We start from the raw sequence: 27,330 nt of genomic DNA on the forward strand, positions 1-27,330 counted from the left end.
CAAAAGATATTGTTTACAGTTGTGAATAAAACAAAACCTTAACACTATCTAGCTTATCCCCTGAGCCCTTCATCCCCTTCCTAGAGGCATCACTGACTGGCTGAAACCATTTGTGTTGTTTGAGAGAAAGGAAGACCTAGACAATGACAGGATTTGTGTGTGTAAAAAACTATTTGTGTTGTTTGACAGAAGGGAAGACCTAGACAATGAAAGGATATGCGTGTGTAAAAAGAGGTGAATTTTAATACTGCCATTGAGGAAGGGGCTGAGTGTCCTGGGAACTAGTAAATGGGACTGAATGCTATGTCCTATCATCTCCCTTTTAGGCACAGTGTGTCACTCTGCATAACAAAGCCTGTAGGGTCAGCTTACTGGGTTGTGGACGTAGACATCGCAGGCGTAGCACCAGCTGGACAGGTCGCTGAAGCTGAGGACCATGTGGTGTTGCTCACACACGCCGTGCATCAGCATGTGTTCTGCCACAAACCTCCCACACAACACCTGCACACAAACACAAAATGGCCATTACACACACCAAACTCCTACAGAAAGATGTCACACACACACACACACACACACACACACACACACACACACACACACACACCAAACTCCTGCAGAATCATGTCAAGGCTATCTCACATTGGAGCTAAACACCTCATCTTGGGGAACTCATCTTGAGCAACATAACTTGAGAAACTTTGAAACTGACTGACAAATGAATTAGTTATGGGAGCCTTCCTAATAAGCAGTATGGCTAAGGATAAGGATCAAGGTGGTGGCTGAGGCAACCCACCTTGTAGCACGTGAGGCAACACCAGTTTTCTGAGACATCTTGGCACTCCTCGCAGGGGCTGGAGGTATTGAGGCCGCCCTCAGGCACTGGTTGCACCTCCTCCAGATGGGGACACCATGAAACTGGCACCACGGCATACAGCTGCTGCAGGACAAAGAATTTATTTTATTTTATTTGAGTTCTTGCATCAGTCTCATTAAATTTCTTCATGACATGGCAAACAAGCAAGTGCTGCAACACAGAATGGACTGCTGGAAGTAAAAAAGGTGAAGACAGAAAGAATATGTATTTGAGTAATTCTTTAGGAAGGTGTGGAGTCCAAACTTCCTTTGGACAATCTCTTTTTAGTTCTTTTCAAATAGGATAAGGACTGTAAAATATTGCCCCTTCTTACCTCAGCTCCTATACATCCGGACACTAGGAGGGTGTTGGAGCCTCCGCAGGCTCCCTCCATTTCCTCTGTGGCAGGTACTTCCACTTGGGCCTTGGTGGGAGTGGCCTCGCCCAGACTCACTTGGCTCAGAGAGGCGGCCAACTCGTCCACAGCTGCAGGCATCAAACGTGTTACTAGTGAATGTATAATGTGTGGGTTTGTTTGGGTGCATGTTTCACTGTTTCGTTGTTAGTTCTGCTATTGACGTCGCCCTGTGCACCTTGATGTGTATTAGTCTCTTATAACGCCTCCACCGGCTAACAGCTGTACAGCCACCCCGAGTAAAGCACAAAGGACTTATGGCTCTTTCTTTGGACCTACTATAAAAACTTGATACAGTGACCACAAAGACGTTTACAACTCTACCCTAAAACATCTTTCTCATAGTGACTCTACAAACAACTTGACAATCAAAGGCTCTTCACCTTCAGCATCTCCTAGAATAGTACCGCACACTGTATCCTATACAAGTGAAATAAACAAATAAATGAATAAATAAAAATTGGATAGATAATATAATAAAAATAAATAATTGAATAACTAACTAACCTTGAGGAGTGCTGGTGGGTGTGGATGTGGGCGTCCCTTGTCTTCTGCCCGGCCTTGAGGCTTCACCCTGCATGGCAAAGATTGATGGTTTTTATTTTGTATGACACATTTTAATATTGAATGGACTAAATTAAATTGTCTTACTCTTTTTTACAAATTTAACCCCAAATTCAAGATGTGTCTCAGCCATTGTTACTGATAGCTCTGATAAGTGGAATGGGATTATTTAGTACTTGACAAACTTATCTTCAATTCTCCTCTACATCTGTTGCTGAGAAAATAAATAAATAAAATTATAATAATAGATGAATAAATGAATTACCTTGTAGTTGAGAGCTGACCAAAATTTGCTGTGAGTAGTGACCACGCTGGTGAGGCTGTCCACGGCACTCTGGCAGGGGTGCAGACAGCCAGGCAGGGGGGGAACAGGGTCACCCAACAGGGCCTTGGCACACATGGTCATGCAGTAGCTGATGGAGGTCAAGTTGTAGCCGCCCTCCAGTGCCACAATGACCCGGCCTGCCCCCACACTGGTCAGGAACTTGGTCATGTGCCCGTAACACTCAGGGGTCACGCTGCACCCTAGAAACAAAATGAAGGTCAACATGATGAGTCTATCCTTGATTTATTTGATTTGGTTCTCTTCACAAACATTCAGCTTTTCCTCTTCACAAAAATCATTCAAGGGTTCAGTTGACACACACACACACACACACACACACACACACACACAGAAATATAGCTTCCCACAAAGAAATATAGAGGTTTGGAACAGATTAAGTGAAGAAATAGTATCGGCAAAGAGTGTGCAAAGTTTCAAGGAAAAGTTGGATAATTATAGATACGGAGACGGGACCACACAAGCGTAAGCCCAGGCCCTGTAAAATTACAACTAGGTAAATACAACTAGGTAAATACACACACACACACCACACACACACACAGGTATTTCTCCATTTATATAAGTTGATCGTTCGTGTTTTTAGAAGAACATTAGGTAAAATCTACAATACATTTCTTATTTCACATATTTTGCTAAACATCACAAACATCATTCAAGAGATCAGCCAACACGCACACACACACACACACACACACACAGGAGTGGTGCATGGCAGATGGAATTCAACCTTGGGAAATGTAAAAAAATAGAGTTTGGTAGGAGTGGTAGGAGATGTGAATATGATTATAAGATGGGAAGTGAGATAATATGCAGAGGAATGGAAGAAAAAGATTTGGGAGTGACTGTCTCAGAGAACATGTCACCGGACAAACACATCAACAGGATAACGGGACAAACTATGAATTTGCTGAAGAACATAAGGGCAGCATTTGTGTATTTGGACAAAGAGATGATGAAGAAAATAATAGTTACAATGATAAGGCCAAGGTTGGAGTATGCAGCAGTGGTCTGGCCTCCTCGAGAAAAGAAGAATATAAGAAAGCTGGAAAGAGTACAGAGAAAGGCAACTAAGATGGTACCGGAACTTAGGGATCCTGGAGAGAAGAAGAGAAAGAGGAGACCTGATAGTGGTGTACAGGGTGGCGAGCGGGGTGGAGAATCTGGACAGAGAGGACCTGTGTGTGTGGAGCGAGAGAGAAACAAGAGGACATGGAAAGAAGTTGAGGGCGACCACGTGTAGGCGAGATGTGAAAAAGTTTAGCTTCCCAAACAGAAGCATTGAGCTGTGGAATGGACTGGAGGAGGAGGTGGTTTGTGCAAGAAACATTCATGATTTTAAGAGCGGATATGGAGACGGGACAGCGCGAGCGTAGCTCTTTTCCTGTATGTCACAACTAGGTAAATACACACACACACACACACACACACACACACACACACACACACACACACACACACACACACACAGGTATTTTTCTCCATTTGAATAAGCTGAATGTTTGTGATTTTAGAAATACATGAAGTAGAATCTCTAATATATTCCTTACTTTAGCTACACATTTTGCTAAACAATGCAAGTGGACTCACCACCAAGGGGATCACCAACAGCAGCATCAAACCCCGCCGAGACCAAGACCAGCTGTGGGTTGAACTCTGTGGCCACGGGGAGGACCACTTGCAGGAAGGCAGCCAGGTACTCTGCGTCACCCATCCCTCCCTGGTGGACACAAAATGAAGAAGGGAAGATATAAAGAATACCTTGAGAACTACACAGAGGAAGATTAGGATACAAAGACCTGTGTCCCTTCATTTATGGGGAAGCAATCAATAAATAACAACAACGGTATTGGAATCTGTATGTTGGCTTGAAACAGAATGGGACAACATGTAGATTCTAGGATTATGAGAATGTCATTACAGGTATACAGGGAATAGACTGCATTCCAGGTGCTATATAATTTCTACTGAGTGAATGGCAACAATGTAATCATCATCATCAAGTTGTCTGAGCGTGTGTGGAAGGCTGCAGCATGGAAAGGGCTGAAAAGGGCTGATGCCAGTAAGTGTGGACAGGATACCCACAATAAAATGATAAAACTCCAACTATTCCTAACATTTTATCTATGGAAGCTAGTCTGATGTAATGTCTGGAGAACATTAAGACTCTTACTTACTTTGTTCCAGGGAATGTTTATGTTGAATCCCTTCCCTTTCTTGATCCCCACGTGGTTGAAGTTTGCGTCGCGGCTCCCTGGGAAGAACTTGCCGTGGTCGTAGCGGTGGATGGAGATGTAGAGCACCCGTGGATCGGCCTCAAAGATGTGCTGCGTGCCATTGCCGTGGTGCACGTCCCAGTCCAGCACCAACACCCTGCAACACGCAGATGGATGTTGGAGGCGGCATCACAGCTACACACAAACTCACCAACACTTACTGAACCATACTAGTATCAAAGCTAAAATTTTGGGGACATATTTCTGAGTTCAGCAGGGTGACTATTATATTATCTTTCCTAGGGCTTAAATTTATTCCCTAACTGAAAATATCATAGCCTTCAGGGACTCCACTTTTCCATGATATCAATTTATAGACTCTGCCTCACCTTTCCATGTGGTGGGCAGCTACAGCATGCTGGGCCGCCACTGCCACGCTGTTGTAGAAACAGAAGCCACAGGGACTGTTTCTCTCAGCATGGTGTCCGGGCGGCCTCACCACCGCTAGGCCATGCTGACTCTGGCCGGACACCACACAGTCCACAGCCTGGAGGGGAGAAAGAGGCAAAAGTAAGTCTACAACACACACACACACACACAAAAAAAAAGTTTTCTAGGCCAAATTCTGCATGATGTTACTCCGCCTTATAAATTGTTAAACACACCTCCACCAGGGATCCGGCAGCCAGGAGTGCAGCGTGGTTGGTGCGGCTGTGCAGGTAGACGGACTCGAAGGAGTTCTCGAGGCGGTGCAGCTCTGATGGCTTCATGGCCTGCAGCCCAAACATGAACCTGATGTGACGGGGGGAGTGGGTGCGCTCCAGCTCCTCAGTGCTGGCCTCTCGTGCCTGGGAGTGGGGTGGAGGAGGACCATTAGGGTGAAGCTGAGTGTGTGTGTGTGTGTGTGTGTGTGTGTGTGTGTGTGTGTGTGTGTGCTTTTACAGACAACAGTTCAAATTATTTAGAGATTACTGAGTGCTTTCCACAAATGAACTAATCATAGCCTTGGAGGGGACATCTTTTACAAGCCACTGACCTTTACACGAATAAATACATTAGTTCAAGTTACTTACTGTAGTGCTCTCAGTTACTTATTAACCCTTTGACTGCAGATTTCCTACAAGAAGACATCACCAAGCTACAGGAATGGAACAAAAAGTGGCTGCTACAATTCAATGAAGAAAAATGTAAAGTCCTGCACTTTAGGAGGGGATATCCAGCATACCAATACCACATGGGAAACACTCTGCTATCCACCACAGAGGCAGAGAAAGACCTGGGAGTGTATACCAGGCTACCAGTGAAAGCCAAATTCGTGCCAATCGCAACGGACGGGTTAAACACATACGTTCGTCCAGAGTATAAATTTAGGGCAACAAAAAGTTTACTTGTATCACCTTGAGGATGTGGCAGCGCTCCACAATGTCAAAGTGTGACAGCTGTTCATAGATGCGGCTGATCCTGTTGGGGTTCTCCGGATGTGCTGGGTCGGAGTAGCTGGTGTGCTCCTTCATGGCCTCGCTGTACACCAGACACACACCTGGTCCCTCCCTCTTCAACCCTGGGTGTAATTGTTGGTCCAAAATTCAGTACACTTGTAATAGTATTTTGCCTTCAAGTAAATTAAGTTGACATTCAAGGGGAAGGGTATGTCGCTACAATAATGTCTGTGCATAACCAATCTGTATCCATAGTTACATAGATTACAAAGATGCACAACCATTTTATATATACCCAGAGTTAGGAAAGAAAAGAAGAGAGAAAGGAGAGGAGAGGAGAGAGGAGAGGACACTGACCTTTGAGCAGGGGTGTGGGTGCAGCCTCTGGTGTGCTGGTGAGCTTGGAGGGCGGCGATGGTGGCGGTGTTTCTTGGTGGCCCGTCACGGCGGGGACGAGGGAGGCCAACGCGTGGTGCCTGAGGCTGTTCCAGCATGCCTGGTGTGTCTTGATCACCCCCAGCACAACCTGGCACACCTCTGGGCTGGGAGTCATGGACACTGCTGGCACTGTCAGGGCCGCGGTGCCATGCAGCAGCGTGCCCAGGATAGCTGCCCCTGCTGCTCCTGTTGCCTGGATGCCTTGGTGCCCAGCCTCCAGAGCCACCAGCAGGCAGCCCCGGGCCACGGGCATGAACAGGGCTGCCAGCTGGGCCAGCAGGGCAGGCTGGGTGTGTGTGGTCCACTCCTGGCCCACCGCCACCACCACCACGCGCGGCATGAACTCGTAGGCCACCGGCAGCAGCACCTGGTGGGCCAGCGTGCAGCAGCCAGCCGTGTCAGGAGGCACCACACAGCTCAGCACATTGCTGCCTGCCCCTGTGATGGCTGGGGCACTGTGCTGCTGCCACTGCAGGGACATCACCAGCAGCTGGGGGTCATCTTTGGGTGTGTGCTGCAGCCAGGACCCCGGCCGCCCACAACAGTCCACCAGCAACACCCGGCCCGTGGCCTGGCCGGCCCCCAGCGCTGAGTACACTGCCCGGCCAACACCACCACTGTCCTGGCCACACTGGCTCTCCACCACTGTCAGGCCATTCTGTATCTTGCCCTGCACCACCTCCTGTACCAGCCTGCCCACACAGCTGGCCACCAGTGACAGGCCATCCTCCATCCTGCCCTCAACCATGGTGCATGCCTGCCACAGCCCCAGGGTCCTGCAGTGCTCCACCACAGCTTGGACAGGGCCACCCTCCTCCCTTGCACCGCAGCACACGCCAGTGGGACCCTTGACCACGTCCCGGGTGGCCGCCGCCGCCTGCATGGCCTCGGCCACCCTGCCCTGGCGCTTGGAGGAGCTCCTGTCCTGGCGTCCCGAGCCTCGCTGTGCCCGCCGGGGGGACCTGCTGGGGGGAGTCTCCAGGCACTGTGTTCGTGGCCGTGCCCCGGTGGGGGTGGTGAACACCTCATCCTTGCTGTCGCTGGCCCCCTGCTCCTGGCCGGCCCCGGCCCCGGCCTGCACCTCACACTCCATGGCCACGGGCTTGGCAGGGGAGGAGGGCGCTGACACATAGGGGGAGGTGGTGGCGGTGGTGGAGGGGGAGGAGGTGGGGGAGGACTTGGCTGTGGAGGGCGGGGAGGTAGGGGAGGCAGTGGCAGAGCCCTCGGAGCCCGACACACCAGAGTCCACCACTTGAGGGCCTCCCCCAAAGCCCTGCTGCAGCACATCTTGCAGGGGAAGGTCCACCTGCACAACAAAGGCTTCTCAGTAGATGTAGACAAGCACTCCCTCACTCTGCTCCAGGGAGGCAAGGAGCAGTGGGAGGGGCAGTAAAGAAAGTACCGGTAACCTTGTCCAGGGCCAGGCACCACAAAGACTCAAATTACAAGAAAAGACTGCAAAAGATAGATAGGATAATGTCATTTGCTTCCTCTTGTCTGACAACAACAATATTTATAGCCACTAAGAACTGAAGAGATATTTTGTGAGATCTAACTAATACATGTCCGATAGCTCTGGAAATGAGGAGGCTTTCTATATTATGTACCAACAACACTACCTGCACAGAACACACCAGCAGGGCATGAGGGATAACCTTCACCAGTCCTGCCCCTTAACCCCTTGACTGTGGATTTCCTACATGAAGACCTCACCAAGCTACAGGAGTGGAACAAAAAGTGGCTGCTACAATTCAATGAAGAAAAGTATAAAGTCCTGCATCATGGGAGGGAATATTCAGCACACCAATACCACATGGGGAACACTCCACTATCCACCACAGAGGCAGAGAAATACCCGGGAGTATATGTTACCAGGCTACCAGTGAAAAACAAATCCGTGCCGATCACAGCGGATGGGTTAAAGACCCCCACACCCACCTGGAAGCAGAGCGCCGGCCAGTAGTGGCTGTGGGTGCGGATGACGTCATTGATGGTCTGCACAGCACTCTTGTTGGGCACCAGCTGGGGCTCAAGGGGGGGCAGCGGATCCCCCAACAAGGCCTTGGCACACAGCGTCATGCAGTAGCTGATGGTGGTGAGGTTGTAGCCGCCCTCCAGTGCCAGTATAACGCGGCCCTCTGCCAGGCCAGACAGGAGGGCCGTCATGTGGCCAAAGCACTCAGGACTCACACGGCAACCTGGGAGTGTGTGTGGGGCTGTGTTACTTGAGTTATGAGAAGCATGAAGGGAGGAATGGGGGAAGAGTAAGAGGGAGGGAGTTCTTTACTATGGAATGCAATGGTTTGAAATGACAATACACAAGGATACAATATGATATAAGGACTCTAAGGAGCCTACAATATGCCTCAACTGAACTAAACAGGGAGCGAAGGAGAGAGAACTGAACTGAACTGAACAGTGAAGGAGAGAGAACTGAACTGAACTGAACAGTGAAGGAGAGAAAACTGAACTGAACTGAACAGTGAAGGAGAGAGAACTGAACTGAACTGAACAGTGAAGGAGAGAGAACTGGACTGAACTGAACAGTGAAGGAGAGATAACTGAACTGAACTGAACAGTGAAGGAGAGAGAACTGAACTGAACTGAACAGTGAAGGAGAGAGAACTGAACTGAACTGAACAGTGAAGGAGAGAGAACTGAACTGAACTGAACAGTGAAGGAGAGAGAACTGAACTGAACTGAACAGTGAAGGAGAGAGAACTGAACTGAACTGAACTGAGTGGAGAGAGAACTGAACTGAACTGAACAGTGAAGGAGAGAGAACTGAACTGAACTGAACAGTGAAGGAGAGAACTGAACTGAACTGAACAGTGAAGGAGAGAGAACTGAACTGAACTGAACAGTGAAGGAGAGAGAACTGAACTGAACTGAACAGTGAAGGAGAGAGAACTGAACTGAACTGAACAGTGAAGGAGAGAGAACTGAACTGAACTGAACAGTGAAGGAGAGAGAACTGAACTGAACAGAACAGTGAAGGAGAGAGAACTGAACTGAACTGAACAGTGAAGGAGAGAGAACTGAACTGAACTGAACAGTGAAGGAGAGAGAACTGAACTGAACTGAACAGTGAAGGAGAGAGAACTGAACTGAACTGAACAGTGAAGGAGAGAGAACTGAACTGAACTGAACAGTGAAGGAGAGAGAACTGAACTGAACAGTGAAGGAGAGAGAACTGAACTGAACAGTGAAGGAGAGAGAACTGAACTGAACTGAACAGTGAAGGAGAGAGAACTGAACTGAACTGAACAGTGAAGGAGAGAGAACTGAACTGAACTGAACAGTGAAGGAGAGAGAACTGAACTGAACTGAACAGCAAAGGAGAGATAACTGAACTGAACAGAACAGTGAAGGAGAGAGAACTGAACTGAACAGTGGAGGAGAGAGAACTGAACTGAACTGAACAGTGAAGGAGAGAGAACTGAACTGAACTGAGTGGAGAGAGAACTGAACTGAACTGAACAGTGAAGGAGAGAGAACTGAACTGAACTGAACAGTGAAGGAGAGAGAACTGAACTGAACTGAACAGTGAAGGAGAGAGAACTGAACTGAACTGAACAGTGAAGGAGAGAACTGAACTGAACTGAACAGTGAAGGAGAGAGAACTGAACTGAACTGAACAGTGAAGGAGAGAGAACTGAACTGAACTGAACAGTGAAGGAGAGAGAACTGAACTGAACTGAGTGGAGAGAGAACTGAACTGAACTGAACAGTGAAGGAGAGAGAACTGAACTGAACTGAACAGTGAAGGAGAGAGAACTGAACTGAACTGAACAGTGAAGGAGAGAGAACTGAACTGAACTGAGTGGAGAGAGAACTGAACTGAACTGAACAGTGACGGATCGCGAACTGAACTGAACTGATTGAAGGAGAGAGAACTGAACTGAACTGAACAGTGAAGGAGAGAGAACTGAACTGAACTGAACAGTGAAGGAGAGAGAACTGAACTGAACTGAACAGTGAAGGAGAGAGAACTGAACTGAACAGGGAGTGAAGGAGAGAGAACTGAACTGAACTGAACAGCAAAGGAGAGAGAACTGAACTGAACTGAAGTGAAGGAGAGAACTGAACTGAACTGAACAGTGAAGGAGAGAGAACTGAACTGAACAGTGAAGGAGAGAGAACTGAACTGAACAGTGAAGGAGAGAGAACTGAACTGAACAGTGAAGGAGAGAGAACTGAACTGAACAGTGAAGGAGAGAGAACTGAACTGAACAGTGAAGGAGAGAGAACTGAACTGAACAGTGAAGGAGAGAGAACTGAACTGAACAGTGAAGGAGAGAGAACTGAACTGAACAGTGAAGGAGAGAGAACTGAACTGAACTGAACAGTGAAGGAGAGAGAACTGAACTGAACTGAACAGTGAAGGAGAGATAACTGGACTGAACTGAACAGCAAAGGAGAGATAACTGAACTGAACTGAACAGTGAGGGAGAGAGAACTGAACTGAACTGAGTGGAGAGAGAACTGAACTGAACTGAACAGTGAAGGAGAGAGAACTGAACTGAACTGAGTGGAGAGAGAACTGAATTGAACAGGGAGTGAAGAAGAGAGAAATGAACTGAACTGAACTGAGTGGAGAGAGAAATTAACTGAACTGAACTGAGTGGAGAGAGAAGTGAACTGAATAGGGAGTGAAGAAGAGAGAAATGAACTGAACTGAACTGAGTGGAGAAAGAAGTGAACTGAACTGATAGTGAGAGCGAGTGAGGTATCAGCAGGTAACTAGAGCCACCATCCACCAACCTCCGAGTGGGTCCCCGCGCCCTGCATCAAAGCCGGCAGCAACCAGGACCAGCTGTGGGTTAAACTGGTAGGCCACGGGCAGCACCACCTGAGTGAAGGCCGCTAGGTACTCTGCGTCACCCATGCCACTCTGAAACAACGCGAGAAAAATACCGAGGCTTTAGTAAACACGACTTCTTCCTGCTGAGCTGTGGCTGGGGGGAAGGACACTGGATGACAAAATACCTGAGCAGAGGATTCTAACTGACTCTTGCATTAGGAACTTGGAAAGCATGGTGAACTTTCATGTGCTGGACAGAGCTGTGTGGATCTAAAAGTTGACCAGTGGGGGGATTATAACAGGCAAAGAAGTGTCAGGCAATTGTGGATGAAGGAAAATGTAATACTTCAGAACCATTGTAGGGAGAAAAATACTTAAGAGGCCTCGGTACTGTACACAGGTTAATTTTCTGATCTGGAGCTGGGAGGAAAGACACTGGAGGGCAAAATGGCTCAATCCAGTGTTTAGAAGGTAGATCTCTCTCTCTCTCTCTCTCTCTCTCTCTCTCTCTCTCTCTCTCTCTCTCTCTCTCTCTCTCTCTCTCTCTCTCTCTCTCTCTCTCTCTCTCTCTCTCTCTCTCTCCAGTGTTTAGAAGGTAGATCTCTCTCTCTCTCCAGTGTTTAGAAGGTAGATCTCTCTCTTTCTCTCTCTCTCTCTCTCTCTCTCTCTCTCTCTCTCTCTCTCTCTCTCTCTCTCTCTCTCTCTCTCTCTCCCAGGTCAGTGAACTCAATACAGATAAACTTATTAATTCATGAATGTTGATGTAGTAAATATCAGAGGTCAACTGTGAGTATCTATCTATCACACTATCCACCTATCTATCTATCTAGGCATAGTATTTGGACATGAAAAGCTCTTAGGTCAAAGGCAGGTCAGGTGAGGGTCAGAGAGTAGAACATGAACCAAGCTAACCAGGTAGCAAAAATCTGAAACTGTCTGCGTGGTTTGGCCACATGGAGCGAATGGAGGAGAGCAAGAAGACCAGAAGGGTGTATGTGAGTGAGATAGAAGGAGGGAATGCTAGAGGACGACCTCCAGTGAAATGGAGGGATAGGGTGCAAGATAGGGTGCAAGAGTATGTTAGGGAGAAGGGGGAAAGATCTTTGAGAAACTTTGAGAAACTTTGAGGAGGCAAGGAGGGAGTGTCTGGATAGAGAAAGATGGAAGCTTTTCTGCTGTGGCCATCCCCTGCTGGGAACTCCTAGGAGCAGGCATTGATGAAATGATGATGATGAAAAGTAATACCAAAAAGGGGCAGGCACCTTACTCATTTGAAGGTGCAGCACACTTGTTAACCCCTTGACTGTGGATTTCCTACAAGAAGACATCACCGAGCTACAGGAATGGAACAAAAAGTGCCTGCTACAATTCAATGAAGAAAATGTAAAGTCATGCATCTTGGGAGGAGATATCCAGCATACCAATACCACATGGGAAACACTCCACTATCCACCACAGAGGCAGAGAAAGACCTGGGACTATATGTTACCAAGCTACCAGTGAAAGCCAAATCTGTGCCAATTGCAGCAGAAGGGTTAATATATGAAACGTTCAACAAATCAATAGGAATCAAATATGAGGACACAGAGTCAAGGGAAGGCACAGATATGGAAAAAGACCTATTCTAACTTCTGAAAATGTAATAGGTTCAACATTCTAACACAGGGAAAACTTGAAAAATTTGACCTCTTCCTCTCTACTTTATAAGCATACCATTTTGTGACCATTACTACACATCTGGAAGGGTAAAGTGTGACCAGGTGCAAAAAATGTTAAGCATGCACAAGAGAAAGGAAACTAGGACACCTTTATCCACTTGAAAGGTAAAATAATAGCCTCTGCCTCAACTACGCACCTAGCTCGGCAATGACAGACGCTACCAACCTTCCACATCAACTATTTCCAAAGTCCAAAAAGGTCAGTCGGGTTCTAATGTGTGTGTTTTTAGGTTCACGGTACAGAGGCAGGGTCAAACCACCACCAGGGTCATAAAACTACTCCTGGAAATGCCCAAAACTTCTATGAACGCCTCATTAACTATTTCCAAAGGCCAAAAAGGTCAGTCGGGTTCTAATGTGTGTGGTTTTAGGTTCACGGTACAGAGGAAGGGTCAAACCACCATCAAGGTCATAAAACTACCCCTGGAAATCCCCGAAACTTCTTTGAACGCCTCATTAACCTGGTAGCAGCGACAGGGCAAATTTGTGGCTTTACCGTGTAGCAACGATGGGGCAAATTTGTGGCTTTACCGTGTAGCAACGATGGGGCAAATTTGTGGCTTTACCGTGTAGCAATGACGGGGCAAATTTGTGGCTTTACCGTGTAGCAACGATGGGGCAAATTTGTGGCTTTACCGTGTAGCAACGATGGGGCAAATTTGTGGCTTTACCGTGTAGCAACGATGGGGCAAATTTGTGGCTTTACCGTGTAGCAACGATGGGGCAAATTTGTGGCTTTACCGTGTAGCACCGACGGGGCAAATTTGTGGCTTTACCGTGTAGCAACGATGGGGCAAATTTGTGGCTTTACCGTAGCAACGATGGGGCAACTTTGTGGCTTTACCGTGTAGCAACGATGGGGCAAATTTGTGGCTTTACCGTAGCAACGATGGGGCAAATTTGTGGCTTTAACGTTGAGCAACGATGGGCCAAATTTGTGGCTTTACCGTGTAGCAACGATGGGGCAAATTTGTGGCTTTACCGTGTAGCAACGATGGGGCAAATTTGTGGCTTTACCGTGTAGCAACGATGGGGCAAATTTGTGGCTTTACCGTGTAGCAACGATGGGGCAAATTTGTGGCTTTACCGTAGCAACGATGGGGCAAATTTGGGGCTTTACTGTGTAGCAACGATGGGGCAAATTTGTGGCTTTACCGTGTAGCAACGATGGGGCAAATTTGTGGCTTTACCGTGTAGCAACGATGGGGCAAATTTGTGGCTTTACCGTGTAGCAACGATGGGGCAAATTTGTGGCTTTACCGTGTAGCAACGATGGGGCAAATTTGTGGCTTTACCGTGTAGCAACGATGGGGCAAATTTGTGGCTTTACCGTGTAGCAATGACGGGGCAAATTTGTGGCTTTACTGTGTAGCAACGATGGGGCAAATTTGTGGCTTTACTGTGTAGCAACGATGGGGCAAATTTGTGGCTTTACCGTGTAGCAACGATGGGGCAAATTTGTGGCTTTACCGTGTAGCAACGATGGGGCAAATTTGTGGCTTTACTGTGTAGCAACGATGGGGCAAATTTGTGGCTTTACTGTGTAGCAGCGACAGGGCAAATTTGTGGCTTTACCGTGTAGCAACGATGGGGCAAATTTGTGGCTTTACTGTGTAGCAGCGACAGGGCAAATTTGTGGCTTTACTGTGTAGCAGCGACAGGGCAAATTTGTGGCTTTACCGTGTAGCAACGATGGGGCAAATTTGTGGCTTTACTGTGTAGCAACGATGGGGCAAATTTGTGGCTTTACTGTGTAGCAACGATGGGGCAAATTTGTGGCTTTACCGTGTAGCAACGATGGGCCAAATTTGTGGCTTTACCGTGTAGCAATGACGGGGCAAATTTGTGGCTTTACCGTGTAGCAACGATGGGGCAAATTTGTGGCTTTACCGTGTAGCAACGATGGGGCAAATTTGTGGCTTTACTGTGTAGCAGCGATGGGCCAAATTTGTGGCTTTACTGTGTAGCAATGACGGGGCAAATTTGTGGCTTTACCGTGTAGCAACGATGGGCCAAATTTGTGGCTTTACTGTGTAGCAATGACGGGGCAAATTTGTGGCTTTACCGTGTAGCAACGATCGGGCAAATTTGTGGCTTTACCGTGTAGCAGCGATGGGCCAAATTTGTGGCTTTACCTTGCAGCAGCAACGGGCCAAATTTGTGGCTTTACCGTGTAGCAGCGATGGGCCAAATTTGTGCCATGATATAAACCCCCCAAAATAGATGATACATAATCTGACCACAAATGCATTGATATATATTATGGAATGGTTTGTGTGAGGGGTGATTTTTTTCTCATTTTTCTCGCTTGGAGGGACCATTAAGAAACATGATCCCCGCTGCTTCCACCGGGTTAAACAGGTTAACTTGAGTGAGGACATGCTTAAGAATATAACACTTAGACTGGTACCGAGTGACCAGGGGTAAAATAAATACACTGAACATGCATAAGAGAAAAGAAAAAGGAACAAATTTATCTACTTGAAAGGTTTAATAACAGTCTCTGCCTCTCCTACACACTTAGGTCGGAACTGTCAAATGGTTCAACCCCTCACAGCAACTATTTCCAAAGGCCAAAATGGAAATCTGTCGGGTTCTAATGTGTCTGTTTTTAGGTTCACGGTACAGAGGAAAGGTCAAACCACCACCAGGATCATAAAACTACTCCTGGAAATGCCCAAAACTCCCATGAAAGCCTCGTCAAATAGGTTTTTTAGGTTCACGGTACAGAGGAAGGGTCAAACCACCACCAGGGTCATAAAACTACTCCTGGAAATGCCCAAAACTCCCATGAAAGCCTCGCCAAATAGGTTTTTTAGGTTCATGGTACAGTGGCAGGGTCAAACCACCACCAGGGTCATAAAACTACTCCTGGAAATGCCCAAAACTCCCATGAAAGCCTCGCCAAATAGGTTTTTTAGGTTCATGGTACAGTGGCAGGGTCAAACCACCACCAGGGTCATAAAACTACTCCTGGAAATGCCCAAAACTCCCATGAAAGCCTTGTCAAACAGGTTTTTTAGGTTCATGGTACAGAGGAAGGGTCAAACCACCACCAGGGTCATAAAACTACTCCTGGAAATGCCCAAAACTCCCATGAAAGACTCGTCAAATAGGTTTTTTAGGTTCACGGTACAGAGGAAGGGTCAAACCACCACCAGGGTCATAAAACTACTGGAAATGCCCAAAACTCCCATGAAAGCCTCGTCAAATAGGTTTTTTAGGTTCACGGTACAGAGGCAGGGTCAAACCATCACCAGGGTCATAAAACTACTCCTGGAAATGCCCAAAACTCCCATGAAAGCCTCGTCAAATAGGTGACCTTGGGCGCGGAGATGTTTAAGAATATGACCCTAGACTGGCAGAGAATGACCAGGGGCAAAACAATACACTGAACATGCATAGGAGGGAAGGAACAAGAGCATAATAATCTACTTGAAAGGTAAAATAACAAATGTCTGCAGTTACTATTCACCTAAACTGGGACTGTATTTTCAAACCTTCCAGTGCCCAAGTACACATATTTGACAGGGCTTTCTTAGATATTTTGGGCATTTCCAGGGGTAGTTTACTGACCCTGGTGGTAGTGTAATCCTCCTTCTGTACCATGACTGCGAAAAACCCCTCATGAAAACCCAAATAGCCCCTTGACTGCGTATTTCCTACAAGAAGGCATCACCAAGCTACAGGAATGAAACAAAAGTGGCTGCTACAATGCAATGAAGAAAAATGTAAAGTCATGCACCTTGGGAGGGAATATCCAGCATACCAATACCACATGGGAAACACTCCATTATCCACCACAGAGGCAGAGAAAGACCTGGGAGTGTATGTTACCAGGCTACCAGTGAAGGGATATCCAGCACACCAATACAATGTGGGAAACACTCCACTATCCACCACAGAGGCAGAGAAAGACCTGGAAGTGTATGTTACCAGGCTACCAGTGAAGGGATATCCAGCATACCAATACCACATGGGAAACACTCCACTATTCACCACAGAGGCAGAGAAAGACCTGGGAGTATATGTTACCAGGCTACAAGTGAAGGCCAAATCCATGCCAATTGCAGTGGATGGGCTAATCTCCTTTTTTTGGCCTTTGGAAATACTGTCATCCCTCAAATAGTACGATTTCCAATAGTACGGTTTTGGTTTTATACAGATTGTCATAGATCTTTTAGGATTTTTAAATTTCCTGCTCATTGGGATATTTAAAAATCCTTAAAAATCTTCTTAGAAAATCCACATAAAACCAAAACCGAACTATTGGAAACCGTACCATTTGAGGGACGACTGCAGTTGACGTGGTGGGAGGTGGAAGCGCTAAGAATACCGACACTGGTGAAAACTAAAAGCTGACCTAGTGTGCTAAAAAAATCTAGCGTAGACACAGGCACGCACAAAAAAAGGTCCTACTCACCACCATCCTTTCCCCTTTGTGCATCTTGTTAAAAATGAAAGAGACAGAATGACCCACTTTGGCGAGACTCATGCAATTGGGGGTTAGTAAGTTATGTCTTCACGCATGCACCAAACAAGTCAATTCCTGGTATACTTTTTTTAATTGGTGCAGAGAAGAGCAATGGGAAAAAAACGTCCTCAAAACACGTCTTTGATTTATGTGATGTTTCATTGATTTAGGTATTGAGGGACCTAGTTCATTTATTTTATTTTATTTACTTATTTGTGTATGTGTGTGTGTGTGTGTGTGTGTGTGTGTGTATATTTTATTCATATGTGTGTCTGTATGTGTATTTATCTAGTTTCAGTATTTACCTAGTTGTAGTTTTACAGGGCCTGGGCTTTACGCTCGTGTGGTCCCGTCTCCGTATCTACAGTGTGTGTGTGTGTGTGTGTGTGTGTCACCAGCAGAAACATAACAGCCCTGGCCCTCACCTTGTTCCAGGGAATGTTAATGTTGTACCCTTCACCAGGTCCCGTCCCCACTCGGTCGTAGTTTGCGTCTTCAGAGGATGGGAAGAAGAGGCCGTGGTCGTAGCGGTGGAGGGACACGTACAGCACCCTCGGCTCGGCCTCAAACGCGTGCTGGATGCCATTGCCGTGGTGCACATCCCAGTCCACCACCAGCACCCTGCAGGCCACAGAGATAGGTGTTGAGAGTACAGTAACACACACACACACACACACACACACACACACACACACACACACACACACACACACACACACACACATCCACATCCACATAAAATAGAGGAGTATCAATACAGTCATCCCTCAAGTAGTACGGTTTCCAATAGTTCAGTTTTGGTTTTATGTGGATTTTCTAAGAAGATTCTTTAGGATTTTTAAATTTCCCAACGAGCAGGAAATTTAAAAATCCTAAAAGATCTTCCATGACAATCCGTATAAAACCGAAACCGAACTATTGGAAACTGTACTATTTGAGGGATGACTGTACTCTTCTTCACCCCAAATTGACCCTCTCTGTTTGACCTCTCATGTTATTTTCTTTACAGGAGCAGTGCATGGCAGGATTTTTTTTTATTTTTATGTTTTGTCCTTGAGGGAAAATAAGGACATTCAACAAAGGAAGAGAGAAGAAGGAGAAGGAAGATGATAAGAGACCGGGTTAATTTGGAGCGAGAGAGTTGGACGTAGCAGGATTGAGTGTACTGAAAGGGAGTACCAGAAGAGGGAGAGATGGAGATACTTCTGCCATGGCCACACTCTTGGAGAGAAGTTCCAGCAAAGAAGCAGGGCGTCGGAGATATAGATATAGAGAACATAGAGTTAACATGGTGCCAGGGCCAAGCAGTGCCAAGAGAAGTGCTCACCTTTGGCATCCCAGTTTGTTGACGGCGTAGCTGGCGGCGACGGCCACATTGTTGTAGAAGCAGAAGCCGTGGGGGCGGTCCGGCTCAGCGTGGTGGCCGGGGGGACGGACGATGCCCACGCCAGCCCTGGCTCGCCCTGCAAACACCTCGTCCACAACCTTGAAGGAAAGAGATTGTGTTATTACTACATTGATCTCCTTATTTTTTAATACTATCAATTCTAAATGCATTCTTGGAGGCGGTATATTATGACTAGAAAATAAAAAAAAATATGATTACAGGCTTTAACTATACTTTTTCTCCTCCTCCTCCTCCTCTTCCTCTTCCTCCTTCTCCTTCTTATCCTCCCCCTCTTTTTTCTCCAATGCGAATACAACTTTATTTTCTACTACAGGCTTTAATATACTTTTTCTCCTCCTCCTCCTCCTCCTTTTCCTTCTCCTCTTCTTCCTCCAATTTGAATAAACGCAACACTATTTTCTAGTAGAGGAATTTATTATGCTTTTTTCTCCTCCTCCTCCTCCTCCAATCTATTCTCCTACCTCTAACAAGGACCCAACCAAGAGGAGGTACTTAATCTTTTTCCTTTTCATCTCCAATCTTACATACCTCCTCCTCCTCCTCCTTTCTCTTCCAACCTGAACATAACATTACTTTCTATTGCACTCTTTTACTCAACATTTTCTCCTCCTCATACCTGAAGCAGCGAGCCGGCTGAGAGCAGGGCACAGGCGTTGGTGGTGGGGTGGAGGTAGACAGACTTGTAGTTCTCCTGAAGGATCTGCAGCTCCTCCTCCCCCTGGGCCTCAAGGCTGAACATGAGGGCCACGTGTTCCTTGCTGTGTACGAGCTCCACCTCCTCACGCTGGGCCACCCGAGACTGTGCAAGGATGGAGAGAGGGAGGGGGAAAAGGATTAAATTAGGATTAGACTCTATCTATATCTCTTTGGCATCATCTGTATATCTCTCTATTTCTCATTTACTCTCTCCCATCTCTCCTTCCTTTATCCAGAATCTGTTTTGCATCCCCTCTCTCTCTTCCAACTCTCCTTCCGCAATCCTAATTCTAATGCAATGAAAACAACTTCTTTGCCTCATCTCAACCCAACTGATCTTACTGGCTGACACTGTATCAAGCATATAAAGTAGGTCCAAGGAATAGAAAGAGCTGTATGTCCTTTGTGCCTAACTAGGGGGTGACTCTACAGGTGGAGGTGTGAAGGGAGACTCATACTAAGAAAGGTGAACGAGGAGAAGTAAACAACGGAACAGAGAACGACAGAACAGTGACATAAACACAAACACACACATAGCAAACACACATCATACAGACAGTGCCTCTACCACCCACCTGCAGCTGCTTGCCTCGCCCCAGTACCCCGGCACGCCCCAGCATCTCCCACACCCGCTGGATGCGCTCTGGACGCTCTGGATGTTCCCTATGTGTGTAGGGGGAAAGAGGGGGGAAGAGGGTGAGTTAGTGTGTACCTCTGTGTGTTGTGTTGTGAGGGAAACTTGTCTGGTAAAAAAGGTTGCTCTGGTACAATCATAGAAAGCTGTCTCAGGGGGTTATGTGAGGTCAAAATTATGTCAGTCAAGTGTTGGTCAAAATAGAGATATGTGAGGAAAGGTTTGTCTTCTAGCTCTGGTAAAAGAGTATTTGAACTGCCTAAATGGGTGACCTATGTAAACAAGGAATTGGGTGAAAGTAAATAAATGGTATATGTGATGGAAACTCTGAGTCTTCTTGAGGTAAAAGCTCTGGTAAAAAGATACTATATGTTGCCTCAATGGGTTTGGTGTGGAGAAGAAATCTGGTCCATGTAGATATATATGTGAGGGAAACTTGGTCTTCTTGAGGTAAAAACTCTGGTAGGTATTGAGAGCTGCCTCGGGTATTAGAGTACTTAGACTATCTTCGTTATGTTTTGTATATGAATGAAAAGTCCACCTCAGAATGTAGTGCACCCACCCTTCTGTAAGGCTGCGGTGTTGCTCCATCTGCTCGTCATACACCAGACACAGCCCCGGCGCCTCACTCAGCACCACGGCCTCTGAAAACAAGACACAGAGCTCCTCAATGACTCCTGTTTGCTATGACTATGAAAGGTGTTACATCCCTCCCTCTTCCTTCTCCTCCTCCTCCTCCTTCTCACCCATTATTCTTAGTCCACTGCAGTACAAAGGCCCTTCCTAATGTTACCGACCTCTCTCTTATCTCCTTCTTCACTCCTCTCTCCTTTCCCTTACTTCCCTTCCCTCTCCCTTCCTCCCTGCTTCCTTTTCCTCCTCCCTCCAGACCCAAATTTCTCTTCCTCTTCCTCTTTCCCTTCCCTTCCCTTCCCTTTCCTCCCTTCCCCACACTCCTCTCTCTTTCTCCCTCTCCAAAGCTTCCCACCCATCTCTCTCCTTATCCCCTTCTTCCCTTTCTTCCTCCATTCCTACCCCCTTCCCTTCCCTTTCCTTTCCATCCATCCCAACACATATATTCCCTTCCTTCTCCTGTCCACTACTTCCCTTCCCTTTCCTCTCCTTCCCTCCCCCACCCACTCCTTCTTTTCCTCCTCTTCCTCCCTACATACCTTCCTTCCTCAGCTTCAGCAGTTTCTCATCAATCCTCTCCCTGAGCTGCTGTGTCTGTGGTGTGAGGAGCTGCACGGTGTCTCTGGTCTGGAAGCGTAAGGGCCGGACACCTACAAGGCCTTGGAAGGAGAGGCTCGGGGTGAAGGTCTTGGGGTCAGCCTCACCCCTCACCTCCTGCTGGCTGAATGACCCCTGGTACTGGAAGCAGCGCCAGTGTGCCCGCTGGACGTACACCAGGCTCAGCAGCGTCTCCTGAAGGCTGAGGAGGACAGGGAAGGGATAGGAAGATTACCCCTTGACTGTGGATTTCCTACAAGAAGACATCACCATGCTACAGGAATGGAGCAAAACGTGGCTGCTACAGTTCAATGAAGAAAAATGTAAAGTCCTGCACCTTGGGAGGGGATATCCAGCATACAAATGCCACATAGGAAACACTCCACTATCCACCTCAGAGACAGAGAAAGACCTGGGAGCCTATGTTACCAGGCTACCAGTGTAAGCCAAATCCATGCCAATCACAGCGGACGGGTTAAGAAATAGAGCAGGTTAAGTATAGGAAAAAGGCATTATTATTGAGATTCAAGAGGGCATCAAGGGAAAAGAAAATAATGCTATAGACCCAAACAGAGTCCCCTCAATGAGCAGACATGGATAGGGAAAACAATACAGCCATTGCCAGTAAAGTAAGGAGAAGAAGAATAAAAAAAAGAGGGGACAAAAACAATATTGAAAGAAAAAAACAAAAACAAATCATTCATCACAGATAGACAGACAGACAGACAGATAGATAGACAGATATAAGCAGAGACAGATAGATGGATAGGCATAGAGATGGATAGATTGATATAGAAAGATATAGACAGACAGCTATCAGGTACCTTGGTGAAGGCTGCAGTATGGGGTCCATCAGGGGGGGGCAGTGGTGGCCCAACAAGGCACTGAGGGTGTGGGCGGCACTCTCAGCCAGGGAGGGCAGGCAGTACCCACCCTGACAACACAACATGGATTGGTTATTTTTATTATTATTATTATTATTATTACTATTATTATTATCATCTCTATTGTATAACCTCCACTGTATAACATATATGAATTATTCCTATTTGTAACCAGCAGAGTTGTATTATGCATGGAATAGTAGCCTGCAGAGTTGTGTTATGCATGGAATAGTAGCCTGCAGAGTTGTGTTATGTATGGAATAGTAGCCTGCAGAGTTGTGTTATGCATGGAATAGTAGCCTGCAGAGTTGTGTTATGCATGGAATAGTAGCCAGCAGAGTTGTGTTATGCATGGAATAGTACCCTGCAGAGTTGTGTTATGTATGGAATAGTAGCCTGCAGAGTTGTGTTATGTATGGAATAGTAGCCAGCAGAGTTGTGTTATGCATGGAATAGTAGCCTGCAGAGTTGTGTTATGTATGGAATAGTAGCCTGCAGAGTTGTATTATGCATGGAATAGTAGCCTGCAGAGTTGTGTTATGCATGGAATAGTACCCTGCAGAGTTGTGTTATGCATGGAATAGTAGCCTGCAGAGTTATCTTATGCATGGAATAGTAGCCTGCAGAGTTGTTATGCATGGAATAGTAGCCTGCAGAGTTGTATTATGCATAGAATAGTAGCCTGCAGAGTTGTGTTATGCATGGAATAGTAGCCAGCAGAGTTGTATTATGCATGGAATAGTACCCTGCAGAGTTGTGTTATGCATGGAATAGTAGCCTGCAGAGTTGTATTATGCATGGAATAGTAGCCTGCAGAGTTGTGTTATGCATGGAATAGTAGCCTGCAGAGTTGTGTTATGCATGGAATAGTAGCCTGCAGAGTTGTGTTATGCATGGAATAGTAGCCTGCAGAGTTGTGTTATGCATGGAATAGTAGCCTGAGTTGTATTATGCATGGAATAGTAGCCTGCAGAGTTGTGTTATGCATGGAATAGTAGCCTGCAGAGTTGTGTTATGCATGGAATAGTACCCTGCAGAGTTGTGTTATGCATGGAATAGTAGCCTGCAGAGTTGTGTTATGCATGGAATAGTACCCTGCAGAGTTGTGTTATGCATGGAATAGTAGCCAGCAGAGTTGTATTATGCATGGAATAGTACCCTGCAGAGTTGTGTTATGCATGGAATAGTACCCTGCAGAGTTGTGTTATGCATGGAATAGTAGCCTGCAGAGTTGTGTTATGCATGGAATAGTAGCCAGCAGAGTTGTGTTATGCATGGAATAGTAGCCTGCAGAGTTGTGTTATGCATGGAATAGTAGCCTGCAGAGTTGTATTATGCATGGAATAGTAGCCTGCAGAGTTGTGTTATGCATGGAATAGTAGCCAGCAGAGTTGTGTTATGCATGGAATAGTAGCAGTCAGATTTGTGTTATGCATGGAATAGTAGCCTGCAGAGTTGTGTTATGCATGGAATAGTAGCCTGCAGAGTTGTGTTATGCATGGAATAGTAGCCTGCAGAGTTGTGTTATGCATGGAATAGTAGCCAGCAGAGTTGTGTTATGCATGGAATAGTAGCCAGCAGAGTTGTGTTATGCATGGAATAGTAGCCTGCAGAGTTGTGTTATGCATGGAATAGTAGCCTGCAGAGTTGTGTTATGCATGGAATAGTAGCCTGCAGAGTTGTGTTATGCATGGAATAGTAGCCTGCAGAGTTGTGTTATGCATGGAATAGTAGCCTGCAGAGTTGTGTTATGCATGGAATAGTAGCCAGCAGAGTTGTGTTATGCATGGAATAGTAGCCTGCAGAGTTGTGTTATGCATGGAATAGTAGCCTGCAGAGTTGTGTTATGCATGGAATAGTAGCAGAGTTGTGTTATGCATGGAATAGTAGCCTGCAGAGTTGTGTTATGCATGGAATAGTAGCCTGCAGAGTTGTGTTATGCATGGAATAGTAGCCTGCAGAGTTGTGTTATGCATGGAATAGTAGCCTGCAGAGTTGTGTTATGCATGGAATAGTACCCTGCAGAGTTGTGTTATGCATGGAATAGTAGCCTGCAGAGTTGTGTTATGCATGGAATAGTAGCCTGCAGAGTTGTGTTATGCATGGAATAGTAGCCTGCAGAGTTGTGTTATGCATGGAATAGTAGCCTGCAGAGTTGTGTTATGCATGGAATAGTAGCCTGCAGAGTTGTGTTATGCATGGAATAGTAGCCTGCAGATTTAATGTTATGCATGGAATTACGTAATGTTATGCGCAGAAGTTTGCACATCACTCAATGAATGTTATGCATGGAAGTTCAAGCATCAGCTGATCGTCTCGTGTGCAAACTTCAATGAAAGCGTGTGGTTGTAGGGCACTGGTAGGTGGGTAGGTTGCATGATAGTATGTGGCACTGTGAAGCTCAATTCCTGGGTCACAATATTTGGGTAAGGTCAGCACTGGTCACTACTCACCTCCAGCACCACTGCCACCTTGCCCCGTGCCAGGGTCATCAGCTGGGAGGTGAGGTGGGCATACAGGCCTGGCGACACCTCCATCTCACCCTGATACACCAGATGGTAAAGTAAGATAAGCTAAATTAACTGTCTATTATTATTATCATTATTACTATTATTAGCTTTGGCTTCCCCGTTAGTGATTTATACAGGGAAATGTGTGATACAGAAAAGTAAAATAAACTAACTTTGTCTATTATTATTATTATTGTTATTATCATTAATATCATCAGGTTTGACTTCCCTGTTGGAGTGATTCATACTGGACAGTGTCTGGATGTGGAGATAGAGCTGAGAACATCCATGAATTCATCAAAATAAAGTAAAGTTGGATAAAAGCAGATATGGAGGCAGGTCAACGCAAGCTTAGTTCAAATCCTGTATATTATGACTAGGGGTCGCTTTCACAGTCATTTTGTTTGTTTTGATTGTTACCAATGGCGCTATAGAATTTCCACTTAAAACTGGCCGCTATAGAATTTCCACTTAAAACTGGCCGATGGGGTAGTGGCAGCTGCGGGGTTAGCCTAGCACCGCACCATACCACACACTCTCAACACCTCTCGCTTCCTCTGCAGCCATCACTACTCCATCGGCCAGTTTCACGTGGAAAACTATAGCGTCGATCACCGCCATTGGTAACGATCAAAACAAACAAAACAACTGTGAAAGCGGCCATAAGTAAATGCACACAAAAACAGACAAACAGACAAGAAAGCAGCGACAGACACACACACACACACACACATACATACACACACACACAGATTCCCACAGATACATTGTGACCTAGAATGACCTTGAAAATAGAGAAAATAAAGTTCAAGCCAAAAATATTCATGAATTTAAAGCTAAACTTGATTAACTGAAATATGGAGACAGGACCATACCAGTGTAAATCATCCTGTATATCACAACTAGCTAAATACACACACATACACATACGACCTCCACCCCAACAGACATACACAAGACCCCACAAGTGTAGCTCAATTCCTATACATCACAACTACAGTAAGGCTTTAGACCAAGTGATATAGTGAGCAGGACTTGCCTTTTCATCCCCCATTGCCGAGTCATAACCAGCAGACACTACAACTAATTCAGGACCAAACTAGAAGAGAAAATAGGCGTGCTTAGGGTTCAAACGGTATACTAGGTTCCGTCTAGCCTCCTCCAATCACATGCTGAGGTTCATAAATAGGCGTGCGTGCGTGTGTGCTCCGAGGGAGAGATAAGTGCTTACAGTTTTAAAAGGTTGGCAGGACAAGAAAAGGCCACCCAATGCATTTTCTCAGACCACTTCACAGCCATTTAATTTTGAAGCTGGTATTATAAGACACTTTCGCCAACTATTTCTAAAGGTCAAAGAGAGGATTAATCGGGTTCTAATGAGTATTTCTTTCGGTTCACGGTACAGAAGGGCCAAACTACCATCAGGGTTATAAAACTACTCCTGGAAATGCCCAAAACTCCTATGAAAGCCTTGTCAAATATGTGTACTTGGGTGACAAAAGGTCTAGTAATACAGCCCTGAGACCCAGGTTATCAATTATCATGAGTACATGGAAATGAGTAAATAAATAAAATAAAAAATCATCAGACAGAGTTGCTTCTGTAAAATTATGCAGAAGTGAGTGGCAAGAAGAGAGGGTGACTTTCAGAGGGAGAGGTGTTTTGATACTCCCCTCCTGCAAGCGTTTAACCCGGTAGCAGCGGGGATCATGTTTCTTAATGGTCCCCCAAGCGAGAAAAATGAGAAAAAATCACCCCTCACACAAACCATTTCATAATATATATCAAAGCATTTGTGATCAGATTATGTATCATCTATTTTGGGGGGTTTAAATCATGGCACAAATTTGGCCCGTCGCTGCTACATGGTAAAGCTACAAATTTGGCCCGTTTCTGCTACCGGGTTAAGTCATAGGCAGGCAAAAATACACACAAAGGTCTTGAGGCTGTTTCAGAGTATACCAGCAAGAGGAATGAAGATGCCAGTTAACTTTTGCATAAGGGATTTGGATGGCACAGAAATGAGCTAGAGTAGAAAGCCATATAGTGAAGGGACTGAGGAAGCTGCATTGGTTGGGCATGGCTAAGTGTATTGTAGTACCAGACAGCCTGGCAGCAGCATGCACCTCAGCACCTGACCTCTGGGGCTACACATCAACACACACAACTGGCTCTGACCTCAGGACATCCCAGGGCAGCATCATAGCCAGCAGACACTATCACCAATTCAGGATTGAACTGTAGAAGGCAAAGCTCAATGAGATAATAACTATTACACTAATGACTTAAAGTATTGAAAAAAAATCATACCATGACCATCAGATGTATGGTTGTGGAAAAAAATATTATAATGTTACCTACCCAAGAGTGAACTGTAGAGGGCAAAACTTGGTGAGATAATAACATTGCCTATACTAATGACTTCAGGTATAGGAAAAATATATATATCACTACAAGACGTACAGTTGTAGACAAAAATCTTACATGATCACCAACTCAGGAGTGAACTGTAGAGGGCAAAGACTGGCGAGATATCAACATTACTCACACTAATGACTTGACGTATTGAAAGATATTATGTATCATCACTACCAGATGTACAAAAATGTTACACTGTTGCCAGCTCAGGAGTGAACTGTAGAGGGCAAAGACTGGTGAGATATCAACATTACTTACACTAATGACTTGACGTATTGAAAGA

General features: G+C 46.0%; 1 protein-coding gene across 5 annotated transcripts in view; it reads right to left on the reverse strand.

Annotated features, from left to right (window-relative positions):
• LOC126981130 (histone deacetylase 6-like) overlaps positions 1 to 27,330 on the reverse strand; it is a 49,248-nt gene that overhangs the window by 9,744 nt on the left and 12,174 nt on the right. For 2 of the 5 annotated variants that reach the window (XM_050831840.1, XM_050831841.1), the window contains exons 9-31: positions 26,808 to 26,867; positions 25,669 to 25,728; positions 24,573 to 24,662; positions 22,060 to 22,169; positions 21,178 to 21,437; positions 20,568 to 20,649; positions 19,947 to 20,034; positions 19,292 to 19,474; positions 18,595 to 18,752; positions 17,693 to 17,888; positions 11,036 to 11,165; positions 8,210 to 8,469; positions 6,191 to 7,577; positions 5,792 to 5,955; positions 5,060 to 5,242; positions 4,784 to 4,941; positions 4,356 to 4,551; positions 3,769 to 3,898; positions 2,101 to 2,360; positions 1,779 to 1,845; positions 1,191 to 1,342; positions 797 to 940; positions 373 to 501 (exon numbers count right to left, since the gene is read on the reverse strand). In XM_050831840.1, coding sequence (XP_050687797.1) covers positions 373 to 501; positions 797 to 940; positions 1,191 to 1,342; positions 1,779 to 1,845; positions 2,101 to 2,360; positions 3,769 to 3,898; positions 4,356 to 4,551; positions 4,784 to 4,941; positions 5,060 to 5,242; positions 5,792 to 5,955; positions 6,191 to 7,577; positions 8,210 to 8,469; positions 11,036 to 11,165; positions 17,693 to 17,888; positions 18,595 to 18,752; positions 19,292 to 19,474; positions 19,947 to 20,034; positions 20,568 to 20,649; positions 21,178 to 21,437; positions 22,060 to 22,169; positions 24,573 to 24,662; positions 25,669 to 25,728; positions 26,808 to 26,867 — 4,647 coding nt within the window. The remainder of the gene's footprint in view (positions 1 to 372; positions 502 to 796; positions 941 to 1,190; positions 1,343 to 1,778; positions 1,846 to 2,100; positions 2,361 to 3,768; positions 3,899 to 4,355; positions 4,552 to 4,783; positions 4,942 to 5,059; positions 5,243 to 5,791; positions 5,956 to 6,190; positions 7,578 to 8,209; positions 8,470 to 11,035; positions 11,166 to 17,692; positions 17,889 to 18,594; positions 18,753 to 19,291; positions 19,475 to 19,946; positions 20,035 to 20,567; positions 20,650 to 21,177; positions 21,438 to 22,059; positions 22,170 to 24,572; positions 24,663 to 25,668; positions 25,729 to 26,807; positions 26,868 to 27,330) is intronic. The other 3 variants (XM_050831842.1, XM_050831844.1, XM_050831843.1) reach the window with 3 other exon arrangements.

Source organism: Eriocheir sinensis, chromosome 46 (assembly GCF_024679095.1).
Source record: "Eriocheir sinensis breed Jianghai 21 chromosome 46, ASM2467909v1, whole genome shotgun sequence".
Taxonomy (NCBI): Eukaryota; Metazoa; Arthropoda; class Malacostraca; order Decapoda; family Varunidae; genus Eriocheir; species Eriocheir sinensis.